Source organism: Macaca thibetana, chromosome 14 (genome assembly GCF_024542745.1).
Source record: "Macaca thibetana thibetana isolate TM-01 chromosome 14, ASM2454274v1, whole genome shotgun sequence".
Taxonomy (NCBI): domain Eukaryota; kingdom Metazoa; phylum Chordata; class Mammalia; order Primates; family Cercopithecidae; genus Macaca; species Macaca thibetana.
Genome location: NC_065591.1, coordinates 62674660 through 62697098, shown reverse-complemented (window position 1 = coordinate 62697098; position 22439 = coordinate 62674660). Strand labels below are relative to the sequence as shown.

At 39.9% G+C, this 22439-nt stretch overlaps 3 protein-coding genes across 3 annotated transcripts in view; 1 reads left to right on the top strand and 2 right to left on the bottom strand.

The window, feature by feature from the left end:
• RHOG (ras homolog family member G) overlaps positions 1-22439 on the bottom strand; it is a 1041648-nt gene that overhangs the window by 489634 nt on the left and 529575 nt on the right. The window lies entirely within an intron of this gene.
• Positions 1-22439, bottom strand: part of TRIM21 (tripartite motif containing 21) — a 116079-nt gene that overhangs the window by 57095 nt on the left and 36545 nt on the right. The gene's annotated exons all lie outside the window — the stretch shown is intronic.
• On the top strand, positions 12939-19591 carry LOC126935158 (olfactory receptor 52K1-like). The gene is made up of 2 exons (XM_050756357.1): positions 12939-12951; positions 18699-19591. The coding sequence occupies exons 1-2, from the start codon at positions 12939-12941 to the stop codon at positions 19589-19591; spliced, it is 906 nt and encodes a 301-aa protein (XP_050612314.1).

The window sequence follows — 22439 nt, the reverse complement described above, 5'->3', positions numbered from 1 at the left end:
TTTTGAGAATTTTATTAGCAGCAGAAATGAACAGAGTTAGGATGACATGAAAGAAGGTAGCTGGACTTCTGGGATTCTAGAGGATGGGTCAATAGAGCTATTTAGCTGCAAACATGCATTATCCTTCAAGAAAAGGGAAAACATACCCTGAGGTGGTTCAGAGGTTGGCAGGACTACCACTGCCACCACAAGCACAAAAGACACAGACCCAGGAGGTTAGGCTGCCTCTTCCTTGGTCCCAGAGGGCAGACCCAGCCCATTGGTTTCAGAAGGCCAGGGTACCTCTAACCCAGGACTGAGGGGTTGGGGCTGCTGTCCATTGAGTCAAAAAGGATTATTCTGAGCCTTAAATCAAGTGTAATTTGCCCTGCTAGGTTTTAGACTTATTTGTGACTCATGACACTTTTATTCTGATTTCTCCCTTTTGGAATGGAAATGCCTACCCTTAGCCTGTTCTACCATTATATTCTGGTCACGGGTAGCTTGTCTTGTTTCACAGGTTTATAGCTGGAGGGAAATTTTGCCTCAGGATGGATTCATACCTGAGTGTCACATATAAGTGATTTAGATATTACATTTAGATGAGATTTTGGATTTACAGTTCACCCCTGGAATGGGGTTAACACTTTGGGGATGCTTGTATTTTGCCTGTGGGAAGGACTAGACTTTAGAGAGCCAGAAGGTAGGGTGTTATGAGCTGAATTGTGTCCCCCTTTTGTAAACTCATATGTTGAAACCCTAAACCCTAATATCTCAGAGTAATATGACTGTGTTTGGAGATAAGGTCTTCAAAGAGGTTAATTAAGTTAAAATGAAGTTATTAGGATGGGACTCAATCTAATACAACAGGTATCCATATAAGAAAAGTCACAAGGAGAGGATGATAATGTCCAAGCCAAGGAGAGAGGCCTCAAAAGGAATCAACCATGCCACACCTTAACTTGAACATCTAGCTTCCAGAATCCAGAAAGTAGGTTTCTGTATTGAAACCATCCAGTCTGTGGTATTTTGTTATTATAGTCTAGAAAACAAGTATATTTTCTTTTATTATTATTATTATTATACTTTAAGTTGTAGGGTACATGTGCACAACGTGCAGGTTTGTTACATATGTATACTTGTGCCATGTTGGTGTGCTGCATCCATCAACTCATCACCACCCATCAACTTGTCATTTACATCAGGTATAAAACCCAATGCCGTCCCTCCCCCCTCCCCCTCCCCATGATAGGCCCCGGTGTGTGATGTTCCCCTTCCGCAGTCCAAGTGATCTCATTGTTCAATTCCCACCTGTGAGTGAGAATATGCGGTGTTTGGTTTTCTGTTCTTGTGATAGTTTGCTGAGAATGATGGTTTCCACCTGCATCCATGTCCCTACAAAGGACACAAACTCATCCTTTTTTATGGCTGCATAGTATTCCATGGTGTATATGTGCCACATTTTCTTAATCCAGTCTGTCACTGATGGATATTTGGGTGGATTCCAAGTCTTTGCTATTGTGAATAGTGCCGCAATAAAAATATGTGTGCATGTGTCTTTATAGCAGCATGACTTATAATCCTTTGGGTATATACCCAGTAATGGGATGGCTGGGTCATATGGTATTTCTAGTTCGAGATCCTTGAGGAATCGCCATACTGTTTTCCATAATGGTTAAACTAGTTGACAGTCCCACCAACAGTGTAAAAGTGTTCCTATTTCTCCACATCCTCCCAGCACCTGTTGTTTCCTGACTTTTTAATGATTGCCATTCTAACTGGTGTGAGATGGTATCTCATTGTGGTTTTGATTTGCATTTCTCTGATGGCCAGTGATGATGAGCATTTTTTCATGTGTCTGTTGGCTGTATGCATGTCTTCTTTTGAGAACTGTCTGTTCATATCCTTTGCCCACTTTTTGATGGGGTTGTTTGTTTTTTTCTTGTAAATTTGTTTGAGTTCTTTGTAGGTTCTGGATATTAACCCTTTGTCAGGTGAGTAGATTGCAAAAATTTTCTCCCATTCTGTAGGTTGCCTGTTCACTCTGATGGTAGTTTCTTTTGCTGTGCAGAAGTTCTTTAGTTTAATTAGATCCCATTTGTCAATTTTGGCTTTTGCTGCCATTGATTTTGGTGTTTTAGACATGAAGTCCTTGCCCATGCCTATGTCCTGAATGGTATTCCCTAGGTTTTCTTCTAGGGTTTTTATGGTATTAGGTCTAACATTTAAGTCTCTAATCCATCTTGAATTAATTTTTGCATAAGGAGTAAGGAAAGGATCCAGTTTCAGCTTTCTACTTATGGTTAGCCAGTTTTCCCAGCACCATTTATTAAATAGGGAATCCTTTCCCCATTTCTTGTTTTTCTCATGTTTGTCAAAGATCAGATGGTTGTAGATGTATGGTGTTATTTCTGAGGCCTGTGTTCTGTTCCATTAGTCTATATCTCTGTTTTGTTACCAGTACCATTCTGTTTTGGTTACTGTAGCCTTGTAGTATAGTTTAAAGTCAGGTAGCATGATGCCTCCAGCTTTGTTCTTTTGACTTAGGATTGTCTTGGCAATGCGGGTTCTTTTTTGGTTCCATATGAACTTTAAAGTAGTTTTTTCCAATTCTGTGAAGAAAGTCATTGGTAGCTTGATGGGGGATGGCACTGAATCTATAAATTACCTTGGGCAGTATGGCCATTTTCACAATATTGATTCTTCCTATCCATGAGCATGGTATGTTCTTCCATTTGTTTGTGTCCTCTTTTATTTCACTGAGCAGTGGTTTGTAGTTCTCCTTGAAGAGGTCCTTCACATCCCTAGTAAGTTGAATTCCTAGGTATTTTATTCTCTTTGAAGCATTTGTGAATGGGAGTTCATTCCTGATTTGGCTCTCTGTTTGTCTGTTACTGGTGTATAAGAATGCTTGTGATTTTTGCACATTGATTTTGTATCCTGAGACTTTGCTGAAGTTGCTTATCAGCTTAAGGAGATTTTGGGCTGAGACAGTGGGGTTTTCTAAATATACAATCATGTCATCTGCAAACAGGGACAATTTGACTTCTTCTTTTCCTAACTGAATACCCTTGATTTCTTTCTCTTGCCTGATTGCCCTAGCCAGAACTTCCAACACTAGGTTGAATAGGAGTGGTGAGAGAGGGCATCCCTGTCTTATGCCAATTTTCAAAGGGAATTCTTCCAGTTTTTGCCCATTCAGTATGATATTGGTTGTGGGTTTGTCATAAATAGCTCTTATTATTTTGAGATACGTTCCATCAATACTGAATTTATTGAGCGTTTTTAGCATGAAGGGCTGTTGAATTTTGTCAAAGGCCTTTTCTGCATCTATTGAGATAATCATGTGGTTTTTGTCTTTGGTTCTGTTTATATGCTGGATTACGTTTATTGATTTGCATATGTTGAACCAGCCTTGCATCCCAAGGATGAAGCCCACTTGATCATGGTGGATAAGCTTTTTGATGTGTTGCTGGATTCAGTTTGCCAGTATTTTATTGAGGATTTCTGCATCGATGTTCATCAGGGATATTGGTCTAAAATTCTCTTTTTTGTTGTGTTTCTGCCAGGCTTTGGTATCAGGATGATGTTGGCCTCATAAAATGAGTTAGGGAGGATTTCCTCTTTTTCTATTGATTGGAATAGTTTCAGAAGGAATGGTAGTAGCTCCTTCTTGTACCTCTGGTAGAATTCAGCTGTGAATTTGTCTGGTCCTGGACTTTTTTTGGTTGGTAGGCTATTAATTATTGCCTCAATTTCAGAGCCTGCTATTGGTCTATTCAGGGATTCAACTTTGTCCTGGTTTAGTCTTGGGAGAGTGTAAGTATCCAGGAAATTATCCATTTCTTCTAGATTTTCTAGTTTATTTGTGTAGAGGTGTTTATAGTATTCTCTGATGGTAGTTTGTATTTCTGTGGGGTCGGTGGTGATATCCCCTTTATCATTTTTTATTGCATCTATTTCATTCTTCTCTCTTTTCTTCTTTATTAGTCTTGCTAGGAGTCTATCAATTTTGTTTATCTTTTCAAAAAACCAGCTCCTGGATTCATTGATTTTTTGGAGGGATTTTTTTGTGTCTCTATCTCCTTCAGTTCTGCTCTGATCTTAGTTATTTCTTGCCTTCTACTAGCTTTTGAATGTGTTTGCTCTTGCTTCTCTAAATCTTTTTTTTTTAATCGCTATTTTTTTTATTATTATTATACTTTAAGTTCTAGGGTACATGTGCATAACGTGCAGGTTTGTTACATGTGTATACTTGTGCCATGTTGCTGTGCTGCACCCATCAACTCATCAGCACCCATCAACTCGTCATTTACATCAGGTATAACTCCCAATGGAATCCCTCCCCCCTCCCCCCTCCCCCCTCCCTCCTCCCCATGATAGGCCCCGGTGTGTGATGTTCCCCTTCCGCAGTCCAAGTGATCTCATTGTTCAGTTCCCACCTATGAGTGAGAACATGCGGTGTTTGGTTTTCTGTTCTTGTGATAGTTTGCTAAGAATGATGGTTTCCAGCTGCATCCATGTCCCTACAAAGGACACAAACTCATCCTTTTTTATGGCTGCATAGTATTCCATGGTGTATATGTGCCACATTTTCTTAATCCAGTCTGTCACTGATGGACATTTGGGTTGATTCCAAGTCTTTGCTCTTGTGAATAGTGCCGCAATAAACATACGTGTGCATGTGTCTTTATAGCAGCATGATTTATAATCCTTTGGGTATATACCCAGTAATATGATGGCTGGGTCATATGGTACATCTAGTTCTAGATCCTTGAGGAATCGCCATACTTTTTTCCATAATGGTTGAACTAGTTTTCAATCCCACCAACAGTGCCACATCCTCTCCAGCACCTGTTGTTTCTTGACTTTTTAATGATTGCCATTCTAACTGGTGTGAGATGGTATCTCATTGTGGTTTTGATTTGCATTTCTCTGATGGCCAGTGATGATGAGCATTTTTTCATGTGTCTGTTGGCTGTATGAATGTCTTCTTTTGAGAAATGTCTGTTCATATCCTTTGCCCACTTTTTGATGGGGTTGTTTGTTTTTTTCTTGTAAATTTGTTTGAGTTCTTTGTAGGTTCTGGATATTAGCCCTTTGTCAGATGAGTAGATTGCAAAAATTTTCTCCCATTCTGTAGGTTGCCTGTTCACTCTGATGGTAGTTTCTTTTGCTGTGCAGAAGTTCTTTAGTTTAATTAGATCCCATTTGTCAATTTTGGCTTTTGCTGCCATTGCTTTTGGTGTTTTAGACATGAAGTCTTTGCCCACGCCTATGTCCTGAATGGTACTACCTAGGTTTTCTTCTAGGGTTTTTATGGTATTAGGTCTAACATTTAAGTCTCTAATCCATCTTGAATTAATTTTCATATAAGGAGTAAGGAAAGGATCCAGTTTCAGCTTTCTACTTATGGCTAGCCAATTTTCCCAGCACCATTTATTAAATAGGGAATCCTTTCCCCATTTCTTGTTTCTCTCAGGTTTGTCAAAGATCAGATGGCTGTAGATGTGTGGTATTATTTCTGAGGCCTGTGTTCTGTTCCATTGGTCTATATCTCTGTTTTGTTACCAGTATCATTCTGTTTTGGTTACTGTAGCCTTGTAGTATAGTTTGAAGCCAGGTAGCGTGATGCCTCCAGCTTTGTTCTTTTGACTTAGGATTGTCTTGGAGATGCGGGCTCTTTTTTGGTTCCATATGAACTTTAAAGCAGTTTTTTCCAATTCTGTGAAGAAACTCGTTGGTAGCTTGATGGGGATTGCTCAGTGAAATAAAAGAGGACACAAACAAATGGAAGAACATACCATGCTCATGGATAGGAAGAATCAATATCGTGAAAATGGCCATACTGCCCAAGGTTATTTATAGATTCAATGCTTCTCTAAGTCTTTTAATTGTGATGTTAGAGTATCAATTTTATATATTTCCTGCTTTCTCTTATGGGCATTTAGTGCTATAAATTTCCCTCTACACACTGCTTTAAATGTGTCCCAGAGATTCTGGTATGTTGTATCTTTGTTCTCATTGGTTTCAAAGAACATCTTTATTTCTGTCTTCATTTCGTTATGTACCCAGTAGTCATTCAGGAGCAGGTTGTTCAGTTTCCATGTAGTTGAGTGGTTTTGATTGAGTTTCTTAGTCCTGAGTTCTAGTTTGATTGCACTGTGGTCTGAGAGACAGTTTGTTATAATTTCTGTTCTTGTACATTTGCTGAGGAGTGCTTTACTTCCAACTATGTGGTCAATTTTGGAATAAGTGCGATGTGGTCCTGAGAAGAACGTGTGTTCTATTGATTTGGAGTGGAGAGTTCTGTAGATGTCTATTAGGTCTGCTTGCTGCAGAGATGAGTTCAATTCCTGGATATCCTTGTTAACTTTCTGTCTCGTTGATCTGTCTAATGTTGACAGTGGGGTGTTGAAGTCTCCCATTATTATTGTATGGGAGTCTAAGTCTCTTTGTAAGTCTCTAAGGACTTGCTTTATGAATCTGGGTGCTCCTGTATTGGGTGCATATATATTTAGGATAGTTAGCTCTTCCTGTTGAATTGATCCCTTTACCATTATGTAATGGCCTTCTTTGTCTCTTTTGATCTTTGATGGTTTAAAGTCTGTTTTATCAGAGACTAGGCTTGCAACCCCTGCTTTTTTTTTTTGTTCTGCATTTGCTTGGTAGATCTTCCTCCATCCCTTTATTTTGAGCCTATGTGTGTCTCTACATGTGAGATGGGTCTCCTGAATACAGCAAACTGATGGGTCTTGACTCTTTATCCAATTTGCCAGTCTGTATCTTTTAATTAGACCATTTAGACCATTTACATTTAAGGTTAATATTGTTATGTGTGAACTTGATCCTGTCATTGTGATATTAGCTGGTTATTTTGCTTGTTAGTTGATGTAGTTTCTTCCTAGCATTGATAGTCTTTACATTTTGGCATGTTTTTGCAATGGCTGGTACCGGTTGTTCATTTCCATGTTTAGTGCTTCCTTCAGGGTCTCTTGTAGGGCAGGCCTGGTGGTGACAAAATCTCTAAGCATTTGCTTATCTGTAAAGGATTTTATTTCTCCTTCACTTATGAAACTTAGTTTGGCTGGGTATGAAATTCTGGGTTGAAAATTCTTTAAGAATGTTGAATATTGGCCCCCATTCTCTTCTGGCTTGTAGAGTTTCTGCCGAGGAGGAACAGCTCCAGTCTCTAGCTCCCAGCACGAGCGACACAGAAGACGGGTGATTTCTGCATTTTCAACTCTGGTATTGGGTTCATTTCACTGGGGAGTGCCAGACAATCAGCACTGGTCAGCTGGTGCAGCCCGACCAGTGAGAGCTGAAGCAGGGTGAGGCATTTCCTCAACTGGGAAGTACAAGGGGGAAGGGAATCCCTCTTCCTAGCCAGGGGAACTGAGACACACAACACCTGGAAAATTGGGTAACTCCCACCCTAATACTGCGCTTTACCAACAGTCTTAGCAAACAGCACACCAGGAGATTATATCTCATACCTGGCTGGGAGGGTCCCACGCCCATGGAGCCTCCCTTATTGCTAGCACAGCAGTTGGTGATCTAACTGCAAGGCAGCAGCGAGGCTGGGGGAGGGTCGCCTGCCATTTCTAAGGCTTAAGTAGGTAAACAAAGCTGCCAGTAAGCTCAAACTGGGTGGAGCCCACAGCAGCTCAAGGAGGCCTGCCTGTTTCTGTAGACTCCACCTCTGGGGACAGGGCATAGCTAAACAAAAAGCAGCAGAAACCTCTTCAGATGCAAATGACCCTGTCTGACAGCTTCCAAGAGAGCAGTGGATCTCCCAACATAGAGGTTGAGATCTGAGAATGGACAGACTGCCTGCTCAAGTGGGTCCCTGACCCCTGAGTAGCCTAACTGGGAGACATCCCCCACTAGGTGCAGACCGACATCCCACAACTCACACGGCAGGGTACACCCCTGAGACGAAGCTGCCAGAGCAAGAATCAGACAGGAACACTCGTTGTTCAGCAATATTCTATCTTCTGCAGTCTCCACTGCTGATACCCAGGCAAACAGGGTCTGGAGTGGACCTCAAGTAATCTCCAACAGACCTGCAGCTGAAGGTCCTGACTGTTAGAAGGAAAACTAACAAACAGAAAGGACACCCACACCAAAACCCCATCAGTACATCACCATCATCAAAGACCAAAGGCAGATGAAATCACAAAGATGGGGAAAAAGCAGGAGAGAAAAGCTGGAAATTCAAAAATTAAGAGCGCATCTCCCCCTCCAAAGGAACGCAGCTCATCATCAGCAATGGATCAAAGTTGGACAGAGAATGACTTTGATGAGTTGAGAGAAGACGGCTTCAGTCCATCAAACTTCTCAGAGCTAAAGGAGGAATTACTTACCCAGTGCAAAGAAACTAAAAATCTTGAAAAAAGAATGGAAGAATGGATAACTAGAATAATCAATGCAGAGAAGGCCATAAATGAACTGACAGAGATAAAAACCATGACACGAGAAATACATGACAAATGCACAAGCTTCAGTAACCGACTCGATCAACTGGAAGAAAGAGTATCAGCATTTGAGGATCAAATGAATGAAATGAAGTGAGAAGAGAAGTCTAAAGAAAAAAGAGGAAAAAGAAATGAACAAAGCCTTCAAGAAGTATGGGATTATGTGAAAAGACCAAATCTATGTCAGATTGGGGTGCCTGAAAGTGAGGGGGAAAATGGAACCAAGTTGGAAAACACTCTTCAGGATATCATCCAGGAGAACTTCCCCAACCTAGTAAGGCAGGCCAACATTCTAATTCAGGAAATACAGAGAACGCCACAAAGATACTCCTGGAGAAGAGCAACTCCAAGACACACAATTGTCAGATTCACCAAAGTTGAAATGAAGGAAAAAATGTTAAGGGCAGCCAGAGAGAAATGTAGGGTTGCCCACAAAGGGAAGCCCATCAGACTAACAGCGGATCTCTCAACAAGTGTATTTTCATATATCATCTTCCACAAATGCATTCTTGTACTTCTTTTTTGTGACCCCTTTCATTGTTTCCTCAGAGACTACTATTTAGGAAGCATCTCTATCTCTCTCTATATTAGTTATCTTTGAAACAGAATCTCCAAGCATTTTTCAGGTGTGGTGTAGAAGGTTGGAAGCTGTGCAGGAGACAAGGGTATTGCAAGAACCTGCACTCTTGCTTCTCGTTATATTCCATTACTGCTCCCATAAATCCCTTGGACACAAAGACAAATGCCCCATGTAGTCAGCACCTCTTGATTATTTCGTCTGAGAATAGTTGGGGCAGATGGGCAGTTAAAAAATAAACACTAAGTTGTAACCACATATAAACAAATACAGAAAAGAGCATGAATTAAAAAAGCTATTTCCAACAAGAGAAATCTTATTCTCCCATTGACTTATACAAGGAATAACATCATCCTTCAGGTCATATCTGTCCCTAGTGGAGAAATAATTTTGTTCCCAGAACAAGTCCAGTAGTATAAGGATCCCATAGACAGGTAATATATCAATATAACATTAGCACAGCCAGGATTAGTTCACAAATAGTAAAAGGAAAATTACCTTCTGTATGAGCTCATTTGAGTTTAGCACACAATCAAAACATGAATAAGAAATATGAGTAGCCTACAGGCACATATAATTTTATACTCATACATAGAATGCAAGATTAGGATAAAGGAAACTTGATGCAGTCATCTGGGCCTAGATGCAGTACTTCTAATCACTCAATAACTAGGTCATCCCAACATTCCAAGCTAGGACACAGAGCTGCATGTCATCCTTAAAGTAGGATCAATGCTTGAGTATAGGATCCTGTTCTGCCTAGCAACCCTCACAACACCTTCCCACCTATGTGTTCTTCAAGTCAGAAGTCTTGGTGTTATCTTTGATTTCTTTTTCTCTCACAGCCTAGAGCTAATTTTTCAGGAATTCCCACTGGCACTTAAAAAATAGATATAAAATCTGATATATCTGATTTCTTTCCATATATATGATTAACACATTGATTTGGAAACACCATCTTCTCTCTGGATGCCTATAACAGCATCCGTAATCCTTTCTCTGCTTTCATTCTCATCATCTTGTGCTGTTCCCATTAAGTCAGAAGCAATATTTTAAAAACATATGTCAAATAATGTCAATTCACCGCTCAACTTTGGTTTTTATTCTGAGAGAAATTATGAATCTTTGCAAAGTAAAATCCTTACATGGTTGATATGGTTTGGCTCTGTGTCCCTACCCAAATCTCATCTTGAATTATAATCCCCACATGTCAGAGGAGGGGACCTGGTGAGAGGTGATTGGATCATGGGGGCAGATTTCCCCCTTGATGTTCTGTTTAAAAGTGTGTGGCACCACCCCCCTTCTCTTTTTCCTGCTCCACTCTGGTAAGACCTGCTTGCTTCCCCTTCATCTTCCGCCATGATTGTAAGTTTCCTGAGGCCTCCCAGCCATGCTTCTGTACAGCCTGCAGAACTGTGAGTCAATCAAACCTCTTTTCTCCATAAAATTACCCAGTCTCAGGTAGTTCTTCATAGCAGTGTGAGAACGGACGGATACAATGGCCTACAATGTTCTGTGTGATCACATCACAGCTAATTGAAAAAAAAAAAAGAGCACGACCAAGGTGGGGTAGGGTACATTATATTCACAGGATCAACAATAAGACTGATATTAATAGATACTTGACTCCAAAAAAAGCAAGTGAAGGCAGAATATGATTAACATACTAAAGTGGATGAAAGAAAAATTACCCATTTAAAAATCTATTCAAATTTAAATAGAATTTTAGACTCAGGCCCAGGACGTGAGTCATCTTTCACAAACAAAGACGACTAACAGAATTTCACAAACGAGCAAAAGTTGATGGAATGTGTCACTATAAGGCCTGTAATAAAAGCAAAAATAAAAGTAGTTTTTCAGGCAGAAAAAAAAATGATCCAAATGGAAACATGAAAAAGCTGGAGGGATTGAGGAACACCAAAGCAAATATGCATACAAATGTAAAAGAATCTAGATTTTACAAAAGAAAAGGCAGGGTGGGGAAGATGTCAATGAATTAAACACAGTCAAAAGTGTTCCAATATTCCAGTAGTTATCTCCAGCACAGTTTGAGCCAATGGCCCCACTGCCCACTCCCCCACTCCGTGTGCTTCTTATCCTGCTCCTATGATGACAGGATAACTCACTCAGAATGCAGTTGGGGGCAAAGTAAGGTGCTTTGTTCACAAAATCCCTGTCTATTCTATCTGGCTCTTGTCTGGCTTTTATCTGGCTTTTGCCGTATTAGGTTTTGGTGAGGTGCTTTTCGTATAGGCTGTATCCCCTTGGCCTGGCTGTACATGGTTAATTTAGGCTGCAACTTTAAATGTACTATGTAGGAATTCCACTTTGTCCTAGTATCCCAAAAGATCAGACTTATCATGGAGGAGGGCTGAGTCCACACCCTTGAGGGCCAACTGTTATAGAAGGGGAAGTTAGTTCTAGGGTACCTGTGTGGGAAGGGAGTGGATATGACTGAGTTACAGGGTTCTGAGATTGCTTTTAAAAATTATGGGGAATTAGGGTAGACAAAATCCATGGAGAACTCTAGTGAAAAGCATCTTCTCAGGTCCTTGAAAAATAGCACACATTAAGTCAGTTGTAGTAGAAAGATCACCCTTTATCATTTATAGATGATTGGGTAATTTCCTAATTGTTAATAAGGAATCACATTCATAGTGGCTTCTTGTTTATTTACTTAGATCCTCCTATCCTATCCTTGTGAGTTAGAAAATATTGTAAAAGTTATCTCTACCTTAGAGAGAAGAAAAATAGATCAGGGATCAGAGAGTTGTCATATATCAAGGTCATGAGCTGGTTATTAACACATATCTCAGGCCAATATGAAATATGAATGCAAAATAAAATGCCTAATGGATGACCTTGGCCTGGTCAGGCTGGACTTCCTGCCCTTTCGAGTCAATTCTGAGAGGAGTTGCCTGCAGTGTATATTTTCTGATGAGGTTGGCTTTCTTAGAAGACACTAAGAATGATGGTAAAGAGAGGCACAGCAAACACCAAGACACAAGCCGGCTCCACCTGAAATGCTCAAAGCCTCTGGCAAGTAGGGTATGATCCCTGGTAGACACAACTCAGTGCCACTGGCTGGGGAGGAGGCATGGGCTACAGGAAACAAGGATACAGTCCTTGGGTCAGGGGAGTGCCCTTGTGTAAACCCAGAGAGAGGAGGCCAGAGATGTCTCTGAGGACTCTGCTCAAGTGCAGCAGTTTCTGCTTCCTCAGTCTTTTGGGAGAAGGGCAGAGGCTGGTGAGGATTAAAGCCAGCTGCTCCCTTCCCAGCTTCCTCTTTCTAAGACTCCTTAGACTGAAAGAGGAAGGCAGCACTGGTGCTGCATGAAGCTAATGAAAAGGGCCCAGGATTGAAAGTCAGACTGAGGACTGTGGACAGAGCTGCAACTCAGGGAAATAGGAAACAAGTGACATTGTGGGGGTGAGCAGGAAGGTGGGGGTGAGCAGGAAGGTGGGGGTGAGCAGGAAGGTGGGAGTGAGCAGGAAGGTGGGAGTGAGCAGGAAGGTGGGGGTGAGCAGGAAGGTGGGAGTGAGCAGGAAGGTTGGGGGCACTCAATTTCTTCCCACAGCCAGTCCTGATCTTAGGCATCAGCTCTCTAACCCTGTTATTGCTTCTACTCTGGTCCTTCAACAGAGGGAACAGAAGTCTTGATAGTCCCACCCAAGTGATTGGTGCACAAACTCCAGATGCTCTTCCCACCACAGAGGATGCCTGCTTCCTTCCCATGTGAAACACTGTGGGCCATCTCCAAGAAGTCTTAGCTGATTATTCCAGTTTGGATCTGTCACTTCTCACCTCCTGTCATGGCTTTTCCTAACCCCTGCAAATGCCCCCATTCCAATTAAATGGCTTCTGCATTAGTCAAGAGGAAGAAAATGGGGCCTGAACTAGACAGATGGCAGGGAAAGGTAAGAAACACGTTTTCTTTGAGGTTCTTCTACCAGAAGCAGAGTCTTGAAGTACCTTGATTATGTGATTATCCTTCCTTGTGTGGTTCTAAATTTTTCAGATCTATCATTCTGATATCCTTTTAAGATAAAGGTATAGGCAACCAAATAGATATCAGTATTAACTGAGTCCATTCCAAATATGGAGGCCCCTTTTAAGGAGAAATAGAAGTCCTTTGAGCATGGACATCTTAGTTCTGAAAACAATGAACAGTTTGGACAAAACTTGCACTACGGAGGAGGTCTTAGTTTCTGGATATTAGGGGAAGAAGACTGGCTCCATTCACACTCCTACTCTGAGTCCTTCATTCTGAGGAGCTGGTTTTAGATGGACTTCAAAGGAAATAAGATTTACAAACTGTAAATCTGTCTTTTCAAGAAGAAATCTGATAGAGGAGATGCCTTTTTTTTCTTGTATGAAGGTAAGTAGATAGCTCACAGGGTGGTTAGTGATGTTCAAGAGTTGAATGGAGGAATCTAGGGGGACATGGAGACTCAGATAAGTAAAACGTGGCTTTTGTGGAAAATACATATTGAGATAAGATAAAGGTGCAGCAGGTTTGTGGGATTATTTCACAGTATTTTAGAAGAGTTTCTTAGATGCCAGACATGTTTCTAGGTACTGATACGTACTTGAAAATAAAAATGACTGTTGTCATAAGTGCTTGTTCCTGACAAAAATGCACAAACATTATGAATATTTAAAATAGTATTTCCATTAAGAAGATAATTTTATTCTGGTGCAGGTAACAGAGTATTGTAATTGGGATGCTTAGAACTTCCATCCTGGGTGCATTTTAAATGAGAAGACAACCCAAACTCAGCTTAAATCACATGAGGGGAGTAGTAGTCTGACAGATATGTCTTCCAGTAGTCTAGTAGTCATATTTTATTTAGTGAAATGCTCCACACCTATGTATGTTAGAGGCTGGGTTTACAGAAGGAAATAGGTAGAGTTTCCTAACCCCAGTCCCTTCACTTCGTGATATTGTGGGTAATTGTTGAAGGATAAATATTGGAGAACAAAGTGGAACTTTGTATGCCTGTTAGGATTCTTTTGTAGCAGTAGTTGCTGAGAGATGCTGTGGCCCGAACAAGGATGATGGTGTTGGAAGGGTGTTGGAAATGCAATGGGCAACGTGGAGATTTACCATGTAGGATGATCCAGTGGTGCTTGCTGATGATTAAATACGGTGCAGGAAGAAAAGGGAAGAATCCAGGATGACTTGATTCTAGGTTGAGCAACTGGTTGGGCAGGATGTTATGTTCTGAGATATGGGTAGCACAAGAAGAGAAGTAGTCATGATTTCTGCCTCAGGCATGACAGGTTTGACATATCTGTGAGGCAAATATGTGGGGATATCAAGTATGGAGTTGGATATTCTAGTCTGGAGCTTACAAGGAATGTAAGGTATGTAAATTTGTGTTTGTTTCAGGATACGTTTACATTCTCAGTGGTCAACAAGTAGACCACCTGGAAAGATGCATTATTCAAGGTCTTTTCAGGAGCAGTATTCTCTTTCTTCTCCTAAGTTTCAAGTTTTCCTCACTATTGGATAATTTTCTTCAGCTAAAGACATGATAATTCTGTTCTAAAAAACAAACACACACACAGACATGCGCGCGCACACACACACTCACACACACACAGTTGACTTCGCTTTCCATTTTAGCCAGTGCCCTATTTACTTGCCATCCTTTGCTTCCAAATTCCTCAAAAAAGTTAGCCATGTTAATAGACTTCAATTCCCCTCTTATCTACTCTAACTCAGTCAAGTCAGGCTTTGCCTGTCTCTATTCTAGCAAAATTGCTTTTATCAAGGTATCCAATCCTCTTGTGCAATTCTAAACACAAGGCCAATTGTGTTTCCAAATTCTTTGACTCATCAGTAGCATTTTACATGGTAATAATCCCCTTGTTAATAAACTATAGTCTATATACTGAGATAGTACATTACTTGGGAATGTTTCTATCTTAATAGTTTCCACTATCAGTTTCCCTTGCGAATGTCTCAATGTGCCCCAACTCCTCTCCCATCCATTCTTAATGTTGGGATTCAGTTCCAGGTTCTCTGGTTCTCTTTTCTCTGAACGTTTACTATCTGGGTGATCTCAAACAGTTTCATGGCTTTAAATATGATCTATTTTCTATATGTATTACCATATTCACTTGAATTTCTGATATCTCAAACTCACCATGTTCAAAATTGAAGTCTTGAGCTCCTCCTTTCATGCTTTTCCCATCTCAATTGGGAGCAGCTCCTGTCAGTTGTTTATGCCAAAAATAAGGGTGTCATCTTCAACTCCCTGTTGTCTCACTTCCTATATCTAACCTGTCAAAAATACCATTGACACATTTAAAAAATATATCCACAATCCTATTACTTCCCACTACATACACTGCTACCTTGATTCTGAGTCAATGTTCTCCCTTCCCTGGATTCCTGCAATAGTTTCCTGGTACTTTCCCCCAATTCTACCCTTTCCTCTTTGTGCTATTGTCCATCATAGATGCCAGGGAAAAGTTTAAAAGTGTAAGTCTAATATATCTCTTCTCTGCTGAAAACAATGTCTTTGATTCTGAGAGAAATGAGGAACTTTTGCAAAGTCCACAAAGGCCTATGGGACCCTGTGTGATCTGGCCCCGCTGTTCTGACCCGATTCTCTTGCTCATTTGCTTCATCCTACCTGTGCTGGCTGCCTCCTGATATTTGAATACCAGGGTTTTTATGTCTTAGGGCATTTTCTCTGGCTGTTCCATTTTCTTAGACTGTTCCTTTCTCCTGGGTGACTCCTATATTCCAAATCTATTATGGTCTTCTCAAGTCCTGTCATCCCTCCTTATTGTTGTAGCCATTATTGTGGGAACCATTTGAGTGTAGGTGTAGGTTGATAGCACCTTACTCAGCGGCATCCCACCCCAGAGTTTCTCTGCTTTATTGCATGGGCACCTCAGGGATCTCATTCAGTTATTCTGGTGCATGTATGGATCTACACTCCTTGGGTCATCCTTGACCCATGGGGTGTGGAAGCCAGTGGATAAAAGTTCCCCTCTTCTGTGTCTAGAGTGGACAATTCTTTGGTTCCTTCTCTATGGTTCTTCATGTGGAATTGGATTATCCATCTCAGTAAGGCAACTTTGGATCCATATTCTCTCTCCTGTTCCACTCCTTCATCCTATTCTTGTTCACTGTATATAATTGTTCTGTATATGCCACTGGCATGAAATTTTAGTTTCTGACATTTAAGGAAGTGAAGTTAAGTATTTCCTCACCTCATTCAATTTTTCTCAAATTTATTTTCCAATGAGGTCTATAATGAGCTTTTTATTTCAAATTTCAACTTCTCCTGCTCTCTATCATGAAATGCCTATCATAATTGCCCTGTTCCTTGGTTTTTAAATCACAACAATGAAACTGTGTGTAATATGTAATTTAATCATGATGTCCTTTTATTATCCTTCCCCAACCTGTAGCAAACTTATTCTACTAAGGGATCCATCTATTTTGTTCATGAATTTTTCCTTAGCCCATTCAGTGAAAATATTTAAATAGTTGTCATTAAATTTAATTGATATATTTTCTGAATGACATGGATATAAAATTTGAAAATATCATGCTTGAGAACTGTCAAAATGCAATACTTACAGTTAGGGCAGAAGCTGGAGCTGGGAAATGGAAATATGGTGGTACACAAGAGAAAAATGAGTTTTAAGCAGGAGAGTGGTCAATTCAGAAAAAAGTTGCTCAGAGGTCCAGTTGCATGAAGCCAGGTAAGTGATAAGGGCACCATCATCATGGAGGTCATTGATTGTCACAGTAAAAGGAATTTTTGGTTTGTAATGGGAATAAAATCCAGACTGATACGTTTCAAAACCAATTATCCTTGAGAGAGTTGTAGACATTTGTAGACATTGTAGACATTTCTACATGCTTTGCTATAAAGAAAAGCAGAGGTTTGACTGAAAGGAGGAGGATTTAATGTCATGGTAGATTTAATCAACAAATAATTTTTTAAAAAGTAACAGTTCTACAGAAGAGAAATATAAATGACAAAGCTCTGCACACTAAGAAATTATACAAAATGATTTTATACATAATTACACTTAACTTCCCTATACCCCTCAGATAAAGGTAGTTCAGTGCTATTTCCCATTAACAGAGAAGGAAACAAACTAGTCCATAAGTTATTTGTGCAAGGTCTGCCACTAGAATATGTGGCAGTCATGATTTCAGCCAGTAACTTTAGATTCTAAACATTTTCTAAATCTTATAGAAGGAAGTTAGTTTTCAGTCTGGTTATGCTGGATGCAGGTTGCATATAGGGCATCTAGATGGAAACAAAAAGCCTAGTTACTTAGGACATTGGAATCAGTAGAAAGAAGGACTAAATATGGCTGTCTGACACTATTAGCTATAATATCTTTGAGCAATTACATTTCCCAATAGGTTTTTTTTTTTAAAAAGAGACCAAGTTTTTATTTTCAGTATTTACTTTGTTCTGTAACTAGTAAGTGTTTGAAGAGCGTTATCTCATTTAATTCTCATAAGAACCTCTTTAAGTGGATCCTATATTTTATATTTTGTATAAATATATATTTTATAATTTTATAATAACAATCTTGATAAAAACTGGGTAACTCCAGTGTTTAAGGATCTGAAAAAAGAAAAATGACCAGAACAAGATAAAAAGGTGAAAAATTATTAACAAGAAGGACATTTGGAAGTCAGAAGTCAGTCTTGCTAAAGATGAGAGAGAATTGTCCTGTGACGAAAAGAAGGAACTGGAAGACAGATGGAGGGAGAGTAACATGCACAGGGAGTTTAACATGATTTTCAATGGAGAACCAAAAAAGGACCTTTCATTTTCTCAATATGCTTGCAGCATGGCTGTATTTACGGAGACCTATGAGTATTGAGAAGATGTGAAAGATATACTGTAGAGCAGTGGTCTTAAACAGAAATTTCTACAATGATGGAAATATTCTTGGTAGTCACTAGTCACATGTGGCTATTGAGCACATGAAAAGTGTTTTTGCATAAATGTGAAATTAATTTATTAAATATAAATTTAAGTTTACATAGTGACATATGGCTAGTAGCAACCATATCAAATAAAGTAGTTTTAGGGAAAATATGCAGATTGTGTGATTAATTTGGGCATTAGAAACCGAAGGGTTTGACTTATACATGGACTCAACTGAGATTTCAGGAGAGAAAATTGGCTCTTGCATTTGGGAATTTAGCTCAACTGAAAGGTAGAATGGTACCAATGTATGTGCTAAAGAAATGAATTGACTTAAACTTATTTTCACTTCTTTTTTCAAGGTATTCATGGCATCACCAAGAACACAGAAAACACTACTTATACTCCATTCCTTTATGAAAGTTGCCTTGGGATATCAATTCTATGGATATTTAATATTCTATCTACTCAATGAGATTCAAATTTCTTTGAGGGTAGAAAATATGGATTATGCTTCTCCATGTCTATGAAGGCTGCTAGGTTATTTTATTTGAAGTCTAGCAGTGGAAACAAGAGGTAATCTTTGCAGGTGGAATATAATAGGTTGAACTCTAATCATATATATTATAGAAAGTATATATAGAAGGTGAAGAAGCCCTGTAAAAATTGACAAGGAGATTTTCTGGGAGCCATGCTTCCCTCTAATATCACCTCAACACATCCAGCTACCTTTTTGTTGGTAGGAATTCCTGGTTTGGAACACCTGCATGTCTGGATCTCCATCCCCTTCTGCTTTGCTTATACTCTGGCCCTGCTGGGAAACTGTACCCTTCTCTTCATTATCCGGGCTGATGCAGCCCTCCATGAGCCCATGTATCTCTTTCTGGCCATGTTGGCAACCATTGACTTGGTTCTTTCTTCTACAGCGCTGCCCAAAATGCTTGCCATATTCTGGTTCAGGGATCGGGAGATCAGCTTCTTTGCCTGTCTGGTCCAGATGTTCTTCCTTCACTCCTTCTCCATCATGGAGTCAGCAGTGCTGCTGGCCATGGCCTTTGACCGCTATGTGGCCATCTGCAAGCCACTGCACTATACCACCGTCCTGACTGGGTCCCTCATCACCAAGATTGGCATGGCTGCTGTGGTCCGGGCTGTGACACTAATGACTCCACTCCCCTTCCTGCTGAGACACTTCCACTACTGCCGAGGCCCAGTGATTGCCCATTGCTACTGTGAACACATGGCTGTGGTGAGGCTGGCATGTGGGGACACCAGCTTCAACAATATCTATGGCATTGCTGTGGCCATGTTTATTGTGGTGTTGGACCTGCTCTTTGTTATCCTGTCTTATGTCTTCATCCTTCAGGCAGTTCTCCAGCTTGCCTCTCAGGAGTCCCGCTACAAGGCATTTGGGACATGCGTGTCTCACATAGGTGCCATCCTGTCCACCTACACTCCGGTAGTCATCTCTTCAGTTATGCACCGTGTAGCCCGCCGTGCTGCCCCTCACGTCCACATACTCCTTGCTATTTTCTATCTCCTTTTCCCACCCATGATCAATCCTATCATCTATGGAGTCAAGACCAAGCAGATTCGTGATTATATGCTTAGTCTATTCCAGAGAAAGAACATGTAGATGGATAGTTCTCTTTTTTTAGCCCCTGGGTCAAGTAATGAGAATGCTGGATTGGGGTTGAGAGGAAAAATCTAAATAGGAAAATTGCTGAATGTCTTTGACAATTCTCTAGTATGACAAGGAAAATGAGGTTTCATTCCTCACAGATCTATGAGTCAGGTCAAACCAGGAGTGCACCTATAGTCTGGTCTGATAGTAGAGGTTTGACCTTCCCATTGTCATAGACTCATCACATGGCTAAGGAAGACAGACCTCTCAAAGTGATATTGTAATCTAGGTGAAAGACAGTAGGAATATTGGCTGAGATTGGCCCAAACAGCTGAGTCACCCAAACAGGTGACTTCTTTATCCAGGTATGAGTGAGGAAATGAACCACAAACTTTGTGACCCCAAAACCATTATTCCTTTTAGTACTAAAATTACCCCTATGTCTTTTCTGACAAGTACCCTCCACCCTTTGCCACTCTTTTTATAGCCTACTATTTCCCAATTTTATTTCTACAGTTAGCTCCATTTATAAGTAGATATATTTCTTCCATTAAGTCAATTCCTTTTTTACTTCCTTCCTGATAGACATGGCCAATTCTTTTAGTGAACACTTATCAAAAGAGTCTTCTGATGTTCCTTTTTATCAATTTATATTATCCTGTATCTAGCTTTTCACATGCATGTCCTTTGCTTCCAAAATACTTAGTAATATTTATTAAATGAATGGATAGAAGAGCTGAATACCATCTTTGAACTATGGGCCATGAAAACAGAAATAACACCATTCCCTCTTGAAGCTGAGACTTCTGAAAATAAGAAAATAGAATACAGTCACACACTGCATAATGAAGTTTTGGTCAGTGATGGGTCACCTATATGATGGTGATTGCATAATACTATAGTACCATATATATACTGTATTTTTTTAAACTTTTAAGTTACATGTACAGGTTTGTTATCTAGGTAAACCCATGTTGTGGGGGTTTTGTTGTACAGATTATTTCATCACCCAAGTATTAAGCCTAGTATCCATTAGCTATTTTTCTGTTTAAATACACAAATACTTATTGTGTTACAATTGCCTACAATATTGGGTTTGTAGCCTAGGAACAACAGGCTATACCATATAGCTTAGGTATATAGTAGGCGATACCATCTAGTTTGTGTAAATACACTCTATGATGTTCACAGGTTGATAAAATCACCTAAGGACACATTTCTCAGAATGTATCCCCATCATTAAGCAATGCATGACTAGTTACACATGATTGTAGTTGTGGTAGACCGTATTATTGTCCACCGATATTTAGTCTCCTGTCCTATCAGGGGTAGGATATTTCCTTCACTCCACCAATTTTAAACTTTGCCGTGTAACTTGATTTGGCCAATGAAATTCGAGTAGCCCTGAAATGCACTTCAAGAATCAGAAAGTGTATAAAAAAATAACAGATGCTGGTGAGGTTGTGGAGAAAAGGAAACACTTATATACTGCTTGTAGGAGTGTAAATTATTTCACCCATTATGGGAAGCAGTGGGCAATTCCTCAAAGACCTAAAAACAGAAATACCATTTGACCGAGTGATCCTTTACCAGGTATGTACCCAAAGGAACCTAAGTTGTTCTACCATAAAGATAACATGTATGTGTATGTTCACTGCAGCACTATTCACAATAGCAAAGACACAGAATCAACCTAAATGCATATCAACAGTTGACTGGATAAAGAAAATGTGATACATATGCATCATGGAATACTATGCAGCCGTCAAAAAGAATGAGATCACGTCCTTTGCAGAAACATGGATGGAGCTAGAGGCAATTATTCTTTGCATACTAAAAGGGGAATAGAAAAATAAAATACCACATGTTCTCACTTATAAGTGGGAACTAAATAATGAGAACACATGGACACAAAGAGGAACAACAGACACTGGGGCCTATTTAAGGTAGGAGGGAGAGGATCAGGAAAAATAGCTATCAGGTACTATGGCTAGTACCTGGGTGATCAAAGAACTTGTACAACAAACTCCAGTGACACAAGTTTATATAACACACCTGCACATGTACCTCTAACCTAAAATAAAAGTTAAAAAGGACACTATGATATTGGTGCAAAGATTGAATGGAAAGGAACAGGAAGACAAGAAGTTGCCTGGTCCATATAGACATGTGTTATTGCAGATGTGTGTGATACATATGCACCAAGGAATATATGCAGCCATCAAAAAGAATAAGATCGTGTCCTTTGTGGGAACATGGATGGAGCTAGAGGCCATTGCTTTGCATTGCTTTGCAAATTTTTGCAAACTTTTAAATTGCTTTGCAAATTAAAAGTTTGCATTAACTTTCCTCCTTTCTTTCCCCTCAGCTGCAAAACCCAGCAAAGTTCCAGTTAGAGGTTGTGACAAAGCCAAAGTCCACCCGCAATGAATAAGAAGTGTAAATGAGAAATAAACTTTGTGTTTGAGCTGCTAATAAAACCTTAAACTGTAAAACATGGTTAGAAGGCTTGGTTTATCTTTCATTCTTTCCCTCTGCCAGAAGAATAAGCATATCACAGCCTAGACTCATGATGAAGATCCATGGAGCAGATGTGAATCTGACTCACTGCCTGTAGCATAGTCATAACTGACCCACAGTGTTCATATAATATGAACAAGGATGATTTTGTTGTTTTTGTAGTGAACCACTGAAATTTGGGAGTCATTTGTTTCACAGCCTTACTCAAGGAACACCAATTGCTGGAGTTGTGAGTTCTAGCTTGCGTTTCAACTCATGACAGCTCAAGACTGAATATTTAAAGAAAAATAAAGAAAATCCAGTCTTCTTACAACATATCATAAAATTATTAATTTCACTT